The sequence below is a fragment of the Arachis hypogaea genome, chromosome 15 (assembly GCF_003086295.3).
Source record: "Arachis hypogaea cultivar Tifrunner chromosome 15, arahy.Tifrunner.gnm2.J5K5, whole genome shotgun sequence".
Taxonomy (NCBI): domain Eukaryota; kingdom Viridiplantae; phylum Streptophyta; class Magnoliopsida; order Fabales; family Fabaceae; genus Arachis; species Arachis hypogaea.
The window spans coordinates 149477282-149492890 of NC_092050.1; the positions used below are offsets into that span (position 1 = coordinate 149477282).

The 15609-nt window shown below is 26.5% G+C and overlaps 1 protein-coding gene across 1 annotated transcript; it reads left to right on the top strand.

Annotated features, from left to right (window-relative positions):
- Positions 1–491: 491 nt before the first annotated feature.
- LOC112751254 (uncharacterized) lies at positions 492–1881 on the top strand. Its single transcript, XM_025800332.3, has one exon. The coding sequence runs from the start codon at positions 677–679 to the stop codon at positions 1298–1300; it is 624 nt and encodes a 207-aa protein (XP_025656117.1). The 5' UTR covers positions 492–676; the 3' UTR covers positions 1301–1881.
- The last annotated feature ends 13728 nt before the right edge of the window (positions 1882–15609 follow it).

A 15609-nucleotide genomic window follows, 5' to 3' on the forward strand; every position in this document is an offset into this window, starting at 1 on the left:
TTAACAAAAAGTCTCCGAAAAAGTATTTAGCCAAAAACTACTAAAATTTATTATTTTTGATTTTATTTAATGCACTCTATAATAAATAAAGAGGAGTGTTAGGGCCAGCAAATTTTGTGTTTTGTAACCATTAACTAGCCATTAATAATATTTTTAATGGTGTGAGATTACATCTAATGATAAAAGATCACTCACTTTTCTTTTTATGGTTAAGTGCTGGCCAGATTGTTAAAAAAGTGCTAGTCCCTAGATTTTTCCATAAATAAATATTAATAAACTAGGACAAATTTGAATTATTTGTGTTTTTTTTTGTTTTTTTAGTATTATCTATTATTTAATATGAAAAATCTTGTTAAAAAATATGTAACCCTACATAAAACGTTTCCTCACGCGCTATTATACGAGGTGGGACTTTATTAGTCTTGCCCTTAATTAATTAATTTAAGGAATTTAATTACTATAACACATACACTATTCTAATTAAGATCTCTTGGATCCCTTTAAATACCATATCATCCCCCATTCCCTCATTTCACAAACCAAAACACAACAATTCCAATTTACTCATCACACCCTCACTGGATCACACAAAAAACACACATATACATACATATACTTTTTCTCTTTCTCTCTTTAAACAAACCAAGAAAACAACACATCCATCATCATCATCACCATGGAAATTGAAGCAAGGGCAGCACCAATGGTGGCAAAGAAGCTTTTGAACATTCTAAGAATAGTTATGGTCATGTTAAGAAAAGGTATATCAAAGAGCAAACTCATTTCCGAGTTCAATCTCTTGCTCAAGCGCGGAAAGATAGCAGCCAGCAACGCAATCTCCACCACTCTCACTCTCCACCACCACTACGCCGCCGCCTTCACGCGCCGCCGTTCCTCCTTCCGCAACAACAAAAACCTCTCCTTCTACCCTCGCGAATACCAATTCAGCTGCACTAGTAGCCCTGCCTTTAATTACCACAGTCGTCGCCACCATCGCTGCCACCACCACGAAGACGTTTCAACCCTATGTAAGGTTCTTGAGATGCTAAAAGACAACAACAACAATAACAACTATGAGATGGTGATGGATTCGCCATTGATGCCATTGCCAGAGTTTGGAAAAAGCCCTAAGCAGTTGAGGATCACTGATTCCCCTTTTCCTCTCAAAGACGAAGAAGATTTTGATGATGACGATGGTGGCAAAATTGATATTAAAGCTGAAGAGTTTATTAAAAGGTTTTATAAGAATCTTCACTCACAACACACAAATTCTCCTTATTATTACTCTTGGGACCGATAATAGATACATATATTAATTTTAATATACTGATAGTATAAAACGTTTTACACAATCGTGCAATCACAATCGTTTTTTTGAATGATTATTCATGTGATTGAATGAATGTGTAAAATAGTTTTATAGCAACAGTATATTAAAATTAAATTATATATATTATTTGTACGTTATTTGGACATTAAGAAACACAATATATTGACTTTATTTATTGAGTAATGTCAAATATTGTGTGTTTCTATTCTGTATAATATATGTTCTTGTGTCCGATAATAATATTAGCGTACAAATAATATTCCTATTTTCACGTATGGAAAAAAAAATCTTCCTATATTCTTATTTACATATACACCCGCCTCCTCTACGTGTTTTCACTGCTATGTCAAAAGAAAGTATCACGTGACTGGGGATATCAGTGCAACCACAGCATCACGTGACTTAATTATTAAGTAATTTTGATGTAGTAGGGTTTTTTTTTCCAAGGGGGAAGAGGTGATGCCTTGTATATATGTGTGCTTATGTTGTATATAGTGTTTGATTTCAGCTCAAACTCAATATATGATTTTGGTGTTTCCTTTTTATTTTTATTTGACTGCCCTTTTGTAAAATATATGGTGGTGGTTTATTTTATACATCTTTAATTTTCCATGTGTTGATAATAAGAGTTCAAATTACATGCATTCTATAATGTAAACATTTTGTGTATAATACTTAATTAATCAGAATATGTGAAATGAGGGAAATAAATTATAAGACAAAAATATTTCACATGTAAATAAGAACTTTTATATACATATAATAAATTATACAATTATACTAAAATATACACTAAAATTAATTATTAAAATTAGTCATCAATTTAAAATATAAAATATAAATTAAAAATAAATTTAACTACACATACATATATTTATACATAAATCAATTTTAATATACAAATAATATTTTTATAAATTATATTTAGAATAATTACGCTACAAAATATCTACGAAATTGCAAACTATTTGAGGACCGAAAATGATGGGTGTCATTTGGTTGCTAATTCGAATTAACCACTAAATCATTGCTAAAATATAGAGACTAATTTACAAATAAAAATGACCAAGTCAAAAATTAATACAAAAGAGGAGTTCTAAGAGGTGAATAAATTTTGTAATTTATAGTCATCAATTGGTTATTATTAGTATTTTTAATAGTGTAAAATTATATTTAATGGTATAGAATTATTTATTACATTTTTTTTTGCTAATTAAATACTGGCCAAATTTTAATAAAATTGCTGACCCAAAAACTTTCTCAATACAAAAAACTATTTTAAGCCCTAAATCAGTTACTAATAATGAATCAATAGCTAATTTGTTATCAATGTATCAATCGCTAATTAGCAACCACAATTCCAATTGCTTTTTTGGTCACTATATAATATATATAGTAACTGGAGAATTCTTTGTTGCTATATGGTCCCCAATCCCATCTTTTCAAAAATTTCCTCTATATGCGAGTATTAGCTACCAGCAGTGCAAATCAGTTGTTAAAGCAATCTCTAATCCCAATTCATCAGTGACAAAATCAGTCATTAATATATAACTAATACATGTTTATCAACCTTAATAATTTTACAAATACCACTTTTAATTAAGTTGGACAAACTAACCAACATACTCCTAGAAATATATATCATCACTTTAATTGTCATTATCTTTGAATGATTATTGTTCACCCATTATGATGAATGTATGAATAGGAGGTTCTTCTTGCTCGCTCGGAAACAATTTAATTATTTAAGAGAATTGATGGTTCCCTTGTAGAAATGGATTTATTGGCTCCCATCAAAGCAAGGCACCTTTTCTACTACTACTTTAATTTCCATGATAAAAGTGAGATATATATAAAAGCAAGGAACTTTAAGTACTATTATTATGTGTGTCAATAATGTTAGTGAGTAATTAAATATAGAAGTTTAAGGTTCTACTTTAAAGTTGGTGAGTTGGAGGTTGGCTTTATTATCCCTTTCAAGTCTATATCGATATCTTGTCTCTTCTACTCAATTATTGGCTTCTCACCCTCTCCAGCATTATATATGGTGCTGATGGTAGTTTATGCATGTCCATTATTTCCACACAAATCTTTTTACGAGCATATATATATTTTTTTATACAATAAAATAATTTTTTAATATAATTTTTTTATATTTAGCATTTTTATTAGCAAATATTTTTAAAATTAAAGTCATTTATTAACTAATTTGGATTAATCGAATGATTAATTCACTTGGCTGTTTAAGTAAGTGTCGAGAACTCAAATCTCGTCATATGCATAAAACAATTTATTAATCAATGATAAACTTTTAAATTGAGTTTAAATTCGCGACAGATTAATTTTTAACCTATTAAATTGAGAGATACTAAAAAAAAAATCATTCATTAATTAAATCTATAAATTCAATATGAGAAGGGATAGAGTTAGTTAAATACTCGAATGTAAGGAGACACTATTTATATTATTAGGGATATATATATACTAAAATTAGTCATTAAAATAAATTATTAGTATAAAATATATATTGTAATATAAAATATATATTAAAAATAAATTAAATAATATATATATTTATACATAAATATATAATAATTAATTTTAAAAATTAATTTTAATATATAAATAATATTTTTTAATTAAAAAACACTAAATATATGAGTAATTATTTTTTTACATTAAGCAGATATTTTAACATAAAAGTAACAATTAAAATATAAATAAATATTATATTAATTAATCTAATCAAACATCTTAACTTATATAACAGATATAATTTATTATCTTTACATAAAAATATCATTTCATACTAATAGTTATCAAAAAATATATAATATACTATGCTTTCACAAAATTTAATTTGAATTTTCTAAATTTTAAATTTTTATTTTAAAAAATAAAATATAATTTTTTATTTTAAATAATTTTTTTTATATTTTTTTTTAATTTTATCTATAAAATAAATAATAAAAAATTATATTTTATTCTCTAAAATAAAATTCAAAATTTGAATTCCAAATTAAACCAATATACAAAGTGCATGTACAATCTAACCGCCCACTTTGTGGTTGATATTTTTAACCTTTTGAATCAGCTTTAATATATCTTCTTTAGAGTAAAGTTGGGACACGTATGTCTGACATGTCATGCAAGGTAACAACGACATTATATTCACCATTTGTTTGACAACACGTTTACATATCATATCATTGTTGGGCATCAATCATTTTTATTTTACTTTATATGTGAATAAAGTGTGATAAATCCTTTAATTTCTGCATTTCAATTTACTTTTTGGCTTATATATATGGTCTTTGTTCGTTCATAATGTTTTCAAATTTCAATAACGGTCAATATTTGAACTCTTCAATATATTACAGTAGTCAGAAATTCTTAATAATCAATGTAATTAATCTCTAATGACAAAGTTCGAATACATACATATCTATATGGTTAATTACGAATTTGATGAACATAAGATCTCATTAGCACAACGTAAATTAAATACATTAGTTAATGACTTAATGCCTTAGGGGTTTGAGTGAGCAAGCGAATATATATTACCACTATATTAGTGTAAAACCGCCACAAAAAATGCTTCCTAAGATATTGGATCTTATTATTAGAAACCTTTGTCATGAGAAGCCACGGTGACCATTCAAGCTAAGTCATAAACTTCCTCAACTTTAGAGCCATAACTTAAAAGTTAAAGGTATAGTAATATATTGATTGATTTATTTGTCCATTTCTTAAGAAAGCAGTGGTTGTGGTAACACTTGCAGCCATTTTCTAAAAAGACAAAAAAAAAAAAAATCCATGCATGCTGCTTTAGGGTTCATTAATTATATTGAAGAAGCAAACGAAATAGAATATATATAATTAATAATGGTGGTTGATTCAATTAGGTGATAATGGTAATGGGATAAAATAATGGACTTTAATAAAGCTATGGTGTATATTGTAGATATAATAATATATTAACAATATTATTGTAGTATATATATATATATATATATATATATATATATATATATATATATATATATATATATATATATATATATATATGTGTGAATGCTATTCAACTCCTCTAAAATAACATGTAAGTTATCCTTCATTATATGTCACATTGTAATTGGTCCTTATCTTAACCATAGTTGGGGCGCCAACGTCATCGCCATCTACTGCCCTCCCAGCTCCCACATAACCTCTCTTCCCATTATAGCCAGCGTCTCTTTTTGCCATGGATCACTTCTTACCCACATAATTAATGGTTAATTTGGTTATTAAATTTTTTTATTAAAAAAACATATCTTTATTTAATTACGTGATGGAACATATATTTATATGTAAAATATAATATAATAAAATAAATATATTCAAAGTATTTAAAAGTATAATTAAAATCATGAACATACAAATATAATAATAAAATTTGTACTCCAAACAAATAAACATATTTTTTTATCATACATATATTATTTAAAAAATAAATATATTATTAAAATTAATAACAGAAATTTAAAATGATAAAATTCAACTTTTTTACCGTATTTTTATTTTTTTAATTTTTAATTTATTAGTACTTTATTATTTAATTAATAATTAAACAAATTATTTTTATGACAATTTATTTTTTGTATTATATTAAAGAAGAGACCAATATGACAGTTTAAAAAATAAATTGTATAAATATTTAAGAGATAAATAATTAAATTTTTTTATTAAAACAAATCTTTATTTAATTACACGATAGAACATATATTCATATGTAAAATATAATATTTTTTTTGGTGACTATATGTAAAATATAATATAATAACTCTATTTAGAGTACTTAAAAGTATAATTAAAATTAGAAAAAAAAAAGCATATTTTTTGTCGTACATAAATTATTTTTAAAAAAAATAAATTGTTAAAATTAATAACACAAGTTTAAAATGATAAAATCTAACTTTCTTACAAGTATTTTTTATAGTATTTTTTTTAATTTTTAATTTATTCGTATTTTATTATTTAATTATATTTTACATATAAATATATGTTCCATCACGTAATTAAATAAAGATATATTTTTTTAATAAAAAAATTTAATAACCAAATTAACCATTAATTATGTGGGTAAGAAGTGATCCATGGTAAAAAAAAAAAAGGTGCTGGCTATACTGGGAAGAGAGGTTGTGTGGAAGGACAGTAGATGGCGCCCCAACTATGGTTAAGATAAGGACCAATTACAATGTGACACATAATGAAGGGTAACTTACATGTTATTTTAGAGGGGTTGGGTAGCATTCACCATATATATATATATATATATATATATCGAAAATGTTTGGTAACCAAAGAAAATCAGCCAAAAACAGCCATAACTTGTCTTATTTAGCATTCATTAATTGTTGCGACAATTAATTAATGTTAAATAAGGCAAGTTTTGGCTGTTTTTTTTTTTGTCTACCTAGCATACCCATATATATGTATATACACACTTGTATCTATGGACACCTGCACATTTGGAAAGCTCAATACTTTAATTTACCCTTAAAAAAGAAAGAAAGAAAGAAAGATAAAGAAGAAACTTAGCTTAGTTTAGGTTTTAATTAACGGTAAGGGTTTAATTAAGATTATATATAATCTTTTAATCGCCAGTTCGCGGCGGTTCGAGTAATCTATGGCAGGTAAATTGTCGCCGTAATTTCCTGTATATCTTATAGCGTACTAGATTTGAGATATAATCTTTTAATTTGCATCTATTATTAAGAATATAAAGAGTGGATCATATATAATATGGTACAATTTAAATTTGAAGTATATAGTGGCTTAGTAGAGGTTCTCCTTTCTAATCCAAGATAATACTATAGCTAAGCTAATTCTTAGAAAAACTACATAATTATTATATATCATTCAACTTTGTTAACCAATTAGAATATCAGCCAATTACAGTCGATTAGTATATAAATTGCAAAAGAAACCCAATAAAAAAAAAGAAAACACTTAAATTCACACACTGCAATCCAAAACCACGCGTGTACTTCCCGCCACCATATGTTGCTCAAAATCATCCGTCCTGTCCACCATCTTCCCTCAATTAGAAGTCGTCCACGCCCCCTCCCTCCCCACCGTTTGTCGCTCAGAATCGTTTGCACTACCCAACACCTTTCTTCGAGTCCTTTTTTTTGAATTCTCTCTTTAGAGAACCTGAATTCAAATTATCATGAGAAACATCCAAAATTAAATAAAAACAAACATTCAAAATTTTTGTAAAAAGAATATAAAAAACGTAACAAAAAAAAACATCTAAAATCGAATAAAAAGAGATATCCAAAATTATTTTAAAAAATAAAAAAAATTACCAACACGAGACATTCAACTTTATTGAAAAAAGAACATTCGAAAACTAAAAAAAGAAATATCTAAAATTATTTAAAAAAATTTCAAAACCTAAAAGAAAGAAACATCCTAAACATAAGAAAAAAAATATTTAAAACATATTAAAAAAATGGGAAGTTCTCTGGTGGCCAAGGTTACCATGACTAAGAATGGCCAAGATATGACTATTCTATAAACAGATGACATATGAAAAGAAGCATGCAGGTTTTGGTGGGATTGATTGTTATAAATGCTAGTAATTATTGCAGGACAAAAAAGATGGGTCTTTTGTGGAAAAAAAAAAAAAAAAGTCTTATTAATCATTTTTGAATGAATAATACCCAAAACTAAAAATTCATTATAATGATGGTCAACAAAACCTCCTGAATTATTAATAAATAACGGTAATATAAGGGAAAAAGAAAAAGAACAAAATAATGGGACATTTATATAAATTCTTGCTATTAATATATTTGTAGCATGGATTATATGAGAGAATAAATTTATAAAGTGTTTAAATTTTATAATGAAATATTATTTTAATAAAAATAACTATTAAACATTATTATTATTATTATTATTATTATTATTATTATTATTATTATTATTAAAAGAGAAATTATTGGGATTAACAATTTTTAGTATTTTTGGTCATTTTTTGAGCAACATAAATATTAAATTATATTTAACAGATAAATTTTATTAATTCATGTGTATAAATTTTGAAAAATTTGAGTGAAAATAATAAATATAGATATAAATTAGATGTTTATTGTGTGTAAAATTTATGTAATATATGAGTACAAATTATTACTGATTAAGTACGGGCCAAAAATGATAATACTTATTGACCATGTAGCATTACTTTTATTAAAAATCTTTATAATAGATTCTATTAATAATATTTATCTTTCCACTTTTTGAATTCACTAAAACTAGTATCTGTAAATCTTAAATTCATAATGTCATATCTAGGATAATTTATTTAAATGAACTAGTTGAAAATCAATAGTACTAGATTGTATTAAAAATGGAAGCATCATAATTTTGTCCTCTCAATATTTATATTTTTTTATCCTTAAATAATGTTAATTGTTTTACAATAGATTATTATTGAATTTTTTTCTAATTTTATTCTTATTCGAATTTAAATTTACTTAAAAAGAAAGTAATGTGATTAAGAGTAAAATTTTAAAAAATATATATTTAGAATTAGAGTAACAAGATTAAGTGTAATTTATTTAGATGCAATTAAAAAATTAATCGAATAATTATGTATTGTAAAAATAGATATTATTGCAAGATCAAATTAAAATTTATTTTAGAGTTAAAAATAAAATATAATTAAATTAAATATTAGAAAATTTTGGTATATTCAAAGCAAAAAGTTATAATATATACTTTATTTTATATGTATCATTCACTTTATTTTTTATATTTGGGATCTGCTAATAAAGTCGCTTTTAAAAACATGGAAGTCTCAAAATTTAAATTTGAATAAGAATAAAATTAGAAAAAAAATTCAATAATTATCTATAGTAAAACAATTAACATTATTTAAGGATAAAAAAATATAAATATTGAGAGGACAAAATTATGATGCTTCCATTTTTAATATAATATGATATTATTGATTTTTAACTAGTTTATTTAAATAAATTATTCTAGGTATGACATTATGAATTTAAGATTTACAGATACTAGCTTTAGTGAATTTAAAAAGTGAGAAGATAAATATTATTAATAGAATCTATTATAAAATTTTTTAATAAAAGTAATGCTACATGGCCAATAAGTATTATCATTTTTGGCCCGTACTTAACCAGCAATAATTTGTACTTATATATTACATAGATTTTACACACAATAAACATCTAATTTACACCTATATTTATTATTTTTACTCAAATTTTTTAAAATTTATACACATAAATTAATAAAATTTATCTATTAAATATAATTTAATATTTATGGTGCTAAAAAATAACCAAAAATACTAAAAGTTGTTAATCCCAATAATTTCTCTTTTAATAATAATAATAATAATAATAATAATAATAATAATAATAATAATAATAATAATAATAATAATAATATTTAATAGTTATTTTTATTAAAATAATATTTTGTTATAAAATTTAAACACTTTATAAATTTATTCTCTTATATAATCCATGCTACAAATACATTAATAGCAAGAATTTATATAAATGTCCCATGATTTATTTTTTTTTTCTTTTTCCCTCATATTACCGTTATTTATTAATAATTCAGGAGGTTTTGTTGACCCATTATTATAATGAATTTTTAGTTTTGGGTATTATTCACTCAAAAATGATTAATAGCCTTTTTTTACACAAAAGTCTATATAATGTACACATAATTTTGGTCATGACATTTTTTTTGTCCTGCAATAATTACTAGTATTTATAATAATCAATCCCACCAAAACCTGCATACTCCTTTCTATATGTCATCTGTTTATAGGATAGTCAAATCTTGGCCATTCTTAGTTATTATAATTTTGGCCACCAGAGAACTTCCCAAAAAAAATACATCTAAAACCAAGGAGACATAAACATCCAAAACTAGAAAATATATATTCCAACACCTACAACGAAGAGGAAGAAGAAGAGAAAAGGAGGAAAAGGAGATTGTATGTGGCGTAACTGCGGTAGTCATTCTTTCATGCGTCGTCAACCATGGAAGACACATTGGTTCTGCCGGCAGACGACTGGTGCACGACGGAGCGCGAATTTGGCGTAGCATTGTGGCTGCGCGAGGTAGAAGAGACACTAAATGACTTCGCGGCATGAAGATTTGCATGAAGAGGGTGCGACGTCGCAATAAGAGGGGTTGAGGGGGGTGCACTGCGTCAAATTTTCTAGAGCACAATATTGGGATGCATTAATGAAATTTAAAATTAGTCTTTAAAAAAATTAGTTATCTGGTAATAAAATTGGCTACACACTGTTAGTCTGTCACTTACTATATTTTCTTTGGATAATGTTAGGTAGACAAAAAAACAGCCAGAACTTGCCTTATTTAGCATTAATTAATCATCGCAATAATTAATGAATGTTAAATAAAGCAAATTATGACTGTTTTTGGCTGATTTTTTTTTGTTACCAAACATTTCCAATTTTCTTTATATAATTTTAATAATTGAAAAAAAATATAAATATTTCAAGAATCAATTTTTTTATTATTATTAGCCAATACCTTTAAGTCAATATTATATTTTTTGACTATTATGATTTAAAGATTAAAATTTAAGATTTAGAATTTAAAATTTAAAATTTAATTAATTTTATATTTTTTGACATTATATATAAAAATTATTTATTAGTCAAATATTAATCTAAAAATGATAAATTTTGTTAGCTATGGCCTATGTAACACGGCTAAAAAGATAATCATCATACAAACTAAACGATGTAATATGATCGAATCTACAAATTAAACAATCTAATATGATCAAATTAAACTTACAGAATAATTTTTGGAAAAAAATTACTAAAAATAAAAAAATCTACCTTGTATTTATTTCTTTTGGACTTTTGGTATGTACACTAACTCCATTGCGTCTCGTCTCCTATCTTATCGCGAACAAAAAGTATTGCTTTTCCCATTAAAGGGTTTCATCCTATGTATTTATTAAAGGAAAAGTATAGGTAAACAATGAAAATATTAAACAATGTAAACAATAGATATATTGGATGTTTATTTTATTAGTGTACGGATGGTTATTTTAATATTAAAATTTAGAGAATTAATTTAGAGATGTAATGTGTTTTTATTTGATTGGTAATTGTTCATATTGTTCAATAAAGTCATTATCCCTCTAACATTCCTCTTTATTAAAAGAGTAGAAAAGGAGGAAAGAAAAATAATAATGGAAGTTGGGATAGAGACCGTGACTATATATTAGTGCTTTTTTATTAAATTAATTATCTATTAGAAGTGCTTATGTGTCTCTCTATCTTTAACCAGGCTATATCTTTATTTTCAGTTGGCAGTTATTTGTAACTTTTTGTAACATCACGATCAATTAAAAGATAGCGCCACTAATAATTCCAATTTATTAGTAAATCTCCTATGTCCAAAAAAGCTTAATCAAATCTGTCCACGAGTTCTGAGAGAGAAAATGAAAGGTTTTGAGGGGAGGAAGGAGAAGTGAAAGAAAGATTTGAGATTTTTAAATATTGTCTTGTTCACAAATTTAAAGGAGTTTATTACATATTTTTTATAATTTTATTTTTTATTAAAATATTACATACAAATAACATAGTCAAAATTGTGACTCAACTTGCGAAATCGCACACTTTAGCGATTTTGCAGTTTCTCTTCGTTCTGATTTTGTTGTTCAAGTGAGAGCAATGCTATTCACGTGGAATCGTCGAGAAAAGTTGCAAAATGGCTGAAATCATGATTTTGTCAGCAACCCTGTGTGAAAGGAAGAAGACCAATCCATAAGTGGTGTTTCAATGTTCTCTGATCGACTTAGTTTGGAATCTAACCCGAATCCAGGCCAAACGCGTGGAGAAAAAAAAGCTAGAAAAGAACCCTAGATTGTTTCATTTATGCATTTCTCTCCTTCAGGGACTTAGCCTCCCTCCCTAGAAGTAGAGATGATTCTGAATCTCTAGTTTTCTCAAACAATGAGACTTTAGTATCTCAATTAATTTCTCTATTCTTTTCTCCTTTTGTCGTTGCTAGAGCTAATTGTCTTGGCTGAGATAGGACCTGCAACGGTACTTTTAGCCTCTTCTTTACTACTTTATTCTAGTCGTGTCTATACTAGTGAACATCACGTGAACATTAGTTTAGAAAGACACATAGCTTGAATTTGCTCTGAGCCTCTAATTTGAGTGCTTTATGCCTTTACCTGAATTCTTTTATTTTAAAACGTTTCAATTAGTGAATTTGTTAACGTGTGAATTGAGCGTGCAACTCCTTTCTTTTTATGAATATATATGCTTTATTGTAATATTCTGAATCTGATTTTATGTTTGAATTATGGGTAAAGTACTAAATTGGTCCCCTATGTTTGGGCGTAATTCTGTTTTGATCCTTAAAGTTTAAAGTGTCCTATTTGAATCCAAAAATGTTTTATTTAGCATCAATTTAGTCCCACATTGAAGTCAAAGTTAAATAATTAACGAAATGTCCTACATAACAACAGTACAAGAACAAAATCGATAATCTGGAGAACATGTACAAACTCTAGAGGCACAAAATCAACCGTTGATGCATCAATATATTTATTTATTATTTTTCTTATAATATAAATAAAATATTTTCTATAGAATTAAAGAGAATGATAAATAAATGTATTGATGCATCAACGGTTGATTTTGTGCCTCTGGAGCTTGTACTTGTTCTCCAGATTATCGATTTTGTTCTTGTACTGTTGTTATGTAGAATATTCTGTTAATTGTTTAAGTTTGACCTCACTATGGGACTAAATTGATGCTAAATGAAACTTTTTTGGATTCAAATAGGACACTTTAAACCTTAAGGACTAAAATAGAATTACGCCCAAACATAGAGACCAATTTAATATTTTACCCTTAAATTATTAAATAAATATGTTTTTAAGTGATTTAATGAATCTGTTCTAATTAGTGTTATGCTTAACTATGTGTGATTTTGTTTAGAGACTTGTTTATGAAACTAATTTTACATTATATTTTTTATATTTTTTATTTTTTATGATTTATAAAATATATTTACATTCTGTCTAATAATTTTATAAATTACGATTTTACATTAATCTTTCATGTCAAGATAGAAACTACAATTTTACTATCTTGCATATAATTACTAAGTGTGTATAAATAATTATATTACATACTATAAAATATTTTTAATTATATTTAAAAAATTCAGATAGTTAGTATTTATTGATAATTTATGTTATTGTTATATTTCAACAAATATATTTTAATTAAAAATTTTAAAATATAATGAGTAACAGCTGTTTTATCAAAATTAAAAAGACACCACCAAGATGGGTCCAGCTTGATGTTCCAACCAATCTTGTTTGTCATGGCCCAATAATGCTTACCCTAGTTACTCTTTAGTTACAAGACTAACGAAGTATCTGTCCCAAAAAAAAAAAAAAAAAGACTAACGAAGTAAAGGTATTTGTTGTCTCTACCAAACCATCTTATGATCTAAACAATTATCAATTAGTTGCTGCAGGTATAAAATAAGAGTCGAATTTCTGATATTTATTCAACTAGACGAATGAGTTAGATATTTGGCCAATTTAAGTCGGTATGTCCTTATGAGTATTTTATCCTACCCATTTTTTGATATAATATATTTTTTTTGTTCATGGTATTTTTCAGTCCGATAGACTAAGGTATTTAGCATGGATCTGAGCTTCACTTAAAGGTCTGTCACTAGTTAGTGGGTTGCTGCATGCACAAGGCGAAATTCAAATTCCAAATACTTATTTAAATGGATGAATGAGCTTATCACTTGACCAATCAAGTTGGTTTTTTGGTATAATATTATTTTTTTGGTATAATATTTTAGAACCTCCCATTTAAGCAGGCCCAATGTTTGGTTCCATGTAGATTTGGGCTTCCATATCCAACAAGTGCATCCGAGTTGTTTTGTTTTGTACAATTTTGATTTGACCCAATGCCACACATAAAGTTTGGGTCAAACCACAAAAGAGTTATTAATTATAAACTTTGGTTGTTGAAGGCCCAAATATAAATAAACCCTTAGGCCACACCCAAAAAAAAAAAATAGAGGTAGTTGTATTTTGAAATAGCAAAATAGATCATTTTGAAGAGGGAGATTCGTGGCTGAGGCATGTGATATAATAGCAAAGCTGTTTTCCTCAAACAAAACCCCACCGGATTTGAGTCCTAGCGTAGTTGCTAAGTTAGTGTGTGTGAGTGGTAGGGGTGTGCATGGTTCGGTCCGGTTTGAAGATTTGGTCTGGTTTCGAACACTTTAGAAGCTAATTTGGTGTGATTTTACTGGGTCAAAGACTGGGTAAAGGTCTCAAAAATCGACCCGGTCATTATTTCGGGTCGAGTTTGGGCCATGACTCGGGTCTCCCGAACTCAGCCCGTGGCCCGGTTATCATATACAATTAATATTTTTTCTGTTATTAGTGATGGATGATAGCTATTCTTATGTGAAATTTAAGTACTGTAAACCTTAATATTTTGTTTTATTAGTTATTATAAGATTATAAGTTAATGTTTTATGTTTAAAATGCATAAGATTTTAGACAAATGCATAATATTGTGTTATTTGTATTGATTTAAATATTAGGTGTTATTAGACAATATTAGTATTGATTATGGATATGCTTTAATTTTAGAGAATAGTTGGTTCTTGTTATATTTTTCTAAATGAATTTTACTATGTTAAATAATGGTTGGAGTCTTGAAAATTTAGATATTTTCACATGCTAGCTTATAAGAAAGTATCAAGACAATGTAATGTTAATGGCTCGGTTTTCACTCAATTTTTATCTGGTATAATCGTGGCCCGAAAATATATAGGTTTCATTGGGTCTAAAGTCGGGTTCGGATCTAATAAATATGTCCGGTGTATATTTCGAATCGAATTTGGGTCATATCAAACCTGATTTTATCCGATTCATGCACATCCCTAATGAGTGGAATGTGTTAGACCAAAAAATAAATAAAAAAGAGAGAGATTCTATGATGTGAATAGGCTTTAAAAAAAGCGAAGCAAGTAACCACTGCAGCCATGTGGAGTGGCTGTTAAGCTACTACTAAGGTTTTTCTTTTTCTTTTTTTATTTTTAACTTTTTATGATGAGAAGTGGACACAACAACTAATTTCTCAAACCAAATGAAAATTAAAAATGATTTTTATTGTTTACACTATTATATAATGAATCATCTAACCATAAAT